This window comes from Leuresthes tenuis, unplaced genomic scaffold (assembly GCF_036924035.1).
Source record: "Leuresthes tenuis unplaced genomic scaffold, fLeuTen1.0.hap1 SCAF_18, whole genome shotgun sequence".
NCBI lineage: Eukaryota > Metazoa > Chordata > Actinopteri > Atheriniformes > Atherinopsidae > Leuresthes > Leuresthes tenuis.
In genome coordinates, this window is record NW_027325372.1 from 30,247,787 (window position 1) to 30,254,284 (window position 6,498).

At 37.5% G+C, this 6,498-nt stretch overlaps 1 protein-coding gene across 1 annotated transcript in view; it reads left to right on the top strand.

Annotated features, from left to right (window-relative positions):
- Window positions 1-2,705, top strand: part of nxph1 (neurexophilin 1) — a 74,405-nt gene extending 71,700 nt beyond the window's left edge. Inside the window, exon 2 of the mRNA XM_072370752.1 lies at window positions 757-2,705. Within this exon, the coding sequence (XP_072226853.1) occupies window positions 757-1,512 (756 nt within the window). The 3' untranslated portion in view covers window positions 1,513-2,705. The remainder of the gene's footprint in view (window positions 1-756) is intronic.
- The last annotated feature ends 3,793 nt before the right edge of the window (window positions 2,706-6,498 follow it).

The following is a 6,498-nucleotide window of genomic DNA, read 5'->3' on the forward strand; positions in this document are numbered from 1 at the left end:
ATTACCTTCCAAATTAGTCCAATTCATAAATACAGAGCCAATTAAAAGAAAGTATCCTAGCTAAGGAGATCATCTTCCCTTCAATCCAATTTCCCATATTGAGCATGCACAAGGCGACTGTGGAAAGAAAAATCTCCCTTTTACAGGAAGAAGCCTCTAGCAGAACCAGACTCAACTGAGGTTTGAAAGGACAGGAAAGAAGTGACAACAAACACCATAAAACCAGACCAGGGAATTACTCATGACTGAGTAATTCCATATTTTCTTCCTGAACTTGACCTGCAAAAAATTGACATTGATTAGAACATTAATGACAACAATGATTTTGAGGCATGTTTTACCAATCCAGAATATTCAGTCCTTAAAAAGTTTGTGTTATATCTGTAATCCTTTCTGAAATTTTTACTTCTTTTTTAAGGACTGGTGAATGTTAGGTTGTACAATATAATATAATAGAAAATACTTTCAAAACAAATTCATCTAATTTTCATCTCTAATTTGTACCAAATCATAAATTAAATGGACATTACAAACCTGTAAGATAGTGATGGCAAAGACGACTAATAGATACCAAACACTGAGGTTATGAATTGTTTACATTCTGACAATGTGTAAAAGAGAATATCTCATTTGTAATTTTATCTTTTTGGAGACCTCCAGTGATTGCAGGGCTTTATATAGTTTTAATTTACCTGTGAATATTGATTTACAAACATTACGCACCAGTTGACAGATGTGTTTTACTCTCTTCCTCAGGTTAAAGGTGTTGAAGCCTCAAGGTCAGACATTCTAAGGTCAGGAAGCCCAAAGTCTACTATAAAGCATATATGGACTGAAAACAGTAAAGAAATGTCCATCAGTCGACTGCTGTCACAGACTCTGCATGGCAAAGAGAACAACACAGCCTTGGACCTTCGCTATGACACTCCTGAGCCCTATTCGGAACAGGACCTGTGGGATTGGCTGAGGAACTCCACGGACCTGCAGGACTCACGGCCACGAGCTAAACGGCGGCCCATGGTTAAGACAGGAAAGTTTAAGAAGATGTTCGGCTGGGGGGATTTCCACTCCAACATAAAGACAGTCAAACTCAACCTGTTGATCAATGGCAAAATTGTGGATCATGGCAATGGCACCTTCAGTGTATACTTCCGCCACAACTCCACAGGGCAGGGCAATGTATCTGTTAGCCTGGTTCCTCCAACCAAGATAGTGGAGTTTGATGTGGCAGCGCAGCAGTCGGTCATTGATGCAAAGGACTCAAAGTCTTTCAACTGCCGTATAGAGTTCGAGAAAGTGGAGAAGGGTGCAAAGAACACACTCTGCAATTTTGACCCATCCAAGACCTGCTACCAGGAGCAAACCCAGAGCCATGTCTCCTGGCTTTGCTCTAAACCTTTTAAAGTTATCTGCATCTTCATTTCCTTCTACAGCACCGACTACAAACTGGTGCAGAAAGTGTGCCCAGACTACAACTACCACAGTGACACTCCCTACTTCCCTTCTGGCTGATGTTCCTGCATTGCATATATACCACAGCAGTTAAGTGAAATGCAATCTGGAGGTTCCATCACTGAGAAATGTGTTTAATAGCCATAATGTCCTTCAACAAAACATTCTGCCATCTCAAATAATTTTTCCTTTATCAATGTTCTGAATTTACTTCTAACTGTTAGAAATGGTATATAATATTGTAGGATGTTTTAAATTGACCTTGAAAAACTATGTGATAACAATGATGGTTTTCCATTAACGTTTTAAATGAAGTTTGTCCCCACTGAACCATGGTTAGTTCTTAGGGGCTTATTAGTCCGTTATGTGACTGTTAAACTTTGCTTTATGTTTTATTTATCACTTCCATTCCCATTTTGTTTTCACTTAGCATTTTTCTTACACTGTGCATTAACTGTTTGGAGAACAAAATATGGACTGATTTCCTCTGCTGTGCTATTTATGCTCCGCTCTTTTTCTTGAAAAACTAGAAAACAAAAGGATACCCTAACTTGAAAATAATAACAGAAATAATCCTCAGACGTTTTTTTAAAAAACCCACAAAAGCAACTGACAAAGACAGTGAAGATTCAAATGTGAGGTTGGAGCTGTTAGAAATCTGAGTATTGTCAGATTATTGTCTTACCTACATAGGGGTGAACTGGGACTGAAGAGGTGTTTCCCTGTCGGTATAGTCTCAAAATGTGTACTGTAACACTGTCAATCCTCAGTTGATGTCTGTATTTTCTTTTGTGAATGCCAATATTGAGTTGGCTGGATAATTGATACATGACTGGGCTTACTGAATGTCTGACTGCCTAACTGATTGATCAGTGAGTAGTTTGTGAGGATGAGCTTGCTCATTTTAATTTGATATATCAAATGTCAAGTATTGAATTAGATATCTTAGTCTAATTTGTATGAATGGTTTGTACTGTACATAGTTATTCCCAATTATGCTGCTTCTGTAAAAGTGTTTAACTCCCTCCCCTCTTGCTTTTGTTCCTCTAACAAACAAATTGATGTTGCTTCCCTTATTGTGGATTTAATGAAAACAGCAATCATGTACAGACGTTGTAAAACTTACAAAATATAACTAAATTATTCTCTTAAATATTTATTTCCTGGGGGATGGAAGGTTGGAGTTATGAATTAAAGAAATCTGTTAATTTTATCAATTGATCGTTGGTGCATGTGCATTCTTCCTTTGAGTGTTATTATCATAATTAGTCAGTAATTATTTGTAGAAGGTTTTTTATGTACCACAACTCCTGGTAACTGAAGAATTGTGTACAATGATAAGTGTCTGTGTGTAATAATGCACTGATTTGCAACAGAATAGTGCTGAAGAGGAGAGAAAACATGACTGCAGAATATGGGAAAAAAAAGTTTATTTGTTTGTTATTTAGTACAAATATGACAAGGTGATCATAATGAAAATAGAGCTATTAGAATTAACCATGGTTTTTACTAAACCTTTCATTAAAATTATTATTATTTTCCAAAATTTCATTGAAGACTTCTAACAACAGTTTAAATCTTATGTTAGTTTATAGCCTGTATAGTCTGAGTTAGTACTGATACTATCCATATGTTAATAATCACACTAAATAAAACCAAATACTAGAAACCTTTTAGGATGTTTAGAAAAGGTTTTCTAAACTAAATAAATTAAAAATAAATTGACAGTATGGCCATGTTGTTTGTAAAATTCCTAATTGCTCATGTGTCGCAATGTTGATCACTGTTTGACAATTGATGTTAAATATCTAAACGTCTCTACTCCTGAAATTTCTCATAAACTGTTTTCTTTAAACTACAGAATTCATCTACAATTTCACATAAAATCCCAATTTTGCAATGCTTTGCAAAATATTTTCATGATCAAACTGAATGAATTGCCTAAAACAAGATCTATTTAATAGAATAGAAGTTAGTGTTTTCTTGAAGCAACATAAATGCTTAATTTGTTTAATGACAAATTATGTAGCTTCAATCTTTCACATAAAAGATGTGTGTAATGTACAAACAGCATTTGTAGAAACTGTCTGTGGGAAATACCACAATTTTCTCCAGAGTAAAATAAGAACACATAAGCTCTCTGCCTGATTATAATTACTTTTGGAGCACCCTCTGATCTAGCACCATGTGTGATCATGCAGATCCGAATAATCAAATGTGCCAGAAAGTTGGACACAGGGAGGCACTCTCGTATTATAGTCCCTGGGGGATGTGGAGACTGGAATGCAAGACTGATAGCGTCTGCTCTGGGACACAGTGGCACCTGCCATCAAATCCTTTAACTAATCAGTTAGAATCAGCAGTCAGATTTGAAATAAATTAGAGTCTCTGGAGGAGGGAAATCGCTGCCTTTTTCTTGCTCATAATTTTTCAGTAATTAAAACAGTTAAAACGCCAGGTTTGCATGTTTATTGCTGGCCCATGGAGGGCTTTTAAAGATGTCCTCATTAAGGACCCATCATAAAAATTTTGCCCTAAATGTTCACTTTAAAGTGCCAATTGGGATTGCGCTAACAACTCTAAGTGTAATGAATATAATTTTTTCATACCTTTATAACACTGACATTAAAGACATGGTTTAATTTGATCTGAGGACCCATAGAATATTGTACATTATACTGAACACACACAAGATTACAAGATAAACAACAGAACAAAGACTTTTGAAAGAACAATTTGTGCATTTTACCCACTCAAATAATCTAAGAATGATTTTTCTCAATATAAAGATAAAAGGAAGGATTTTGTTATATACTGCACATAGTTGCTTTAAAAGATTGAGAGAATATGATGACGTCTCGGTTCCCAAGGAATAAAGCGAAAAACCTATGGTTATTATTTTTTACCTCAAAGCCCTCAGGCAATACTAGAATAAAAACAGAAATTGTAACTGCTCTCACTGAAATCCCTGAAGTCTGTTTGTCATTCACTCAAGCACCCATACAAGGTTTCAACAAATGTGCAGGACTATTTTTCTATCAAGATAATCACAAACCATTGAGCATATTTGGGGGCAATCTGGGGTTTACTGTCGTAGCAAGGACCCTTAAACACAAAGGGGTCTTAAAAACTTATAGTTGGAAGAGGGCCATTTAACTGTCTAAGCCACTCCTTCCCCAAGATAAACAACACCCTAATATGACGCTGTCTCTGGGCTAAAGCTCATTTAGGATGGAATGAGGTTAAGTAGAAATTTCATTCATGAAGTAGAATTTTTGCTTTAGCATGCTTTTTTTTGCTTATGGTTAGAGACTCTGCCTTCAACTCTCTGCTGTCATATTTTTTGTCATTCATTTACAAAAACAAAGATGGTGTTGAAAGACAAATTCTTTACCAACTGAGCTAAAGTCAAGGTTTTTATTACAATGTCAATCCTGTTATTTAGTGAAATCAAAAAGGAAGCACAATGATGAGAAATTGTATGAAAAAATTTATTTTATTTTTATGTTTCTTGTTGGTTCGTGAAAAAATATTTCTGGCAAATAATGCATTTGAAATTGCAGCTATATATGGAATATGGAAAAAAGTTAAGTATTTCGTAACTAATATTTTAAAAAGAACAAGCAATTTTAATATCAATTCCCACCTTTTACATTTACCTGCGTTATTTGATATCATAAAGATTAGTAGCTGATGAAAAATGGACAACTTTAAATTTAGTCTCACTATGTTTAGATAACATAAACTATCACAAGTGATGAGCAGCAGCGACAGCAAGCACGAGGCAGAGAGCTTTGCAGCCTAAACAGACATGTAATGGTGGTGTTTGGACCCAGTTGCATCCCACTGGCAGGATGTCCATCTCTGCCTCCTCTTCCCCAGCATAAGTAGGTTAGTCATCCCCATCGGACAATGGCTTCTCTTCAGTCTTTTCCAAGGCCTTAGAGGGACAAGCAGGACAGACAAGGCCAACCCTCCATCGATGAACCAGGGTAGAGCCAAAGGTGAATCAGCGGGCGCCAATGGACTTTTTCCTGACTAGTTTGACCCTTGAGACCTGGAATGTCAGGTGCATTTGGATGGACAGAGGGAGCTTGAGTCTAACTCCCGCAAGGTTTATGACTTTCAGGATCTCAACTTCAGGTGCCAATTTCTTAGACTCCACCCACAGAGGAAGAAGCAGCAGTGGATGAAGGCTTGAACTGATGAGCAGGAAACCTCCTTCTAAAGGGCAGGAAACAACAGTGGCTGAAACCCATAGACGTATTGGAATGGGTATAGACCAGTGGGACACATAGTAACTGGAAATAAGGAAAGCCTTATTTACTGGAACGGGACGTTGGAGGACGTGCTGTAAGTGGCGTAGTGTCACGATTTACGTTCTGTTTCATGTCTTGTCTCGTCATTTCCTGTTTTATTTTTAAGAATCACTGACCTTCCCCTCTCATTTAAGGTATCTTGCCCTTCCTCCCGTGTCAGGCGTCTGATTGTCTTCCCTGATTCCCAAGTGTTTCCACCTGTTCCCCTTGGTCCCTCATGTGTTCAAATAGTCTTAAACCCTTGTCTTGTGCGAGTGTGTTGTCTCCGCTCATGAGCCTCATTATCAGCCTTATTTCGACCCACAGATTCCACGAGCCTGCAGTGAGTGATTCTCCTGCAGTGCTATCTTGTTTGGAATTTATTCATAGTTCTTAGTCACAGTTTATTATAGTTTATTATTCTACACGGTAAGTTTCATAGCCTGGTTGGTTCCTCCGTTTTCAAGGAGAGATTTTTGTTGCAACCTTTCATAGTCGCCTCCGTTAAAGGAGAGCTTTAAGTTAGTTCAATTTCATCGTGCCTCCTTTGTTTAAATCCGCCTCGTTAGGAGAGCGTGTCTTTGTTTGGTTAAACTGTTCATAGCATTTCTGTTTTCCTCCCAGTGTGGAGAAATTTGTTTATTAACTTTCATAGCAGCAAAATTGTTGTGGCAGGATCGTTGACTGTATGGGCGGGATTTGCGCAGGATTTCCGGTTCTCTGTTCCTGGCTACCTGCCGGTGGTGCT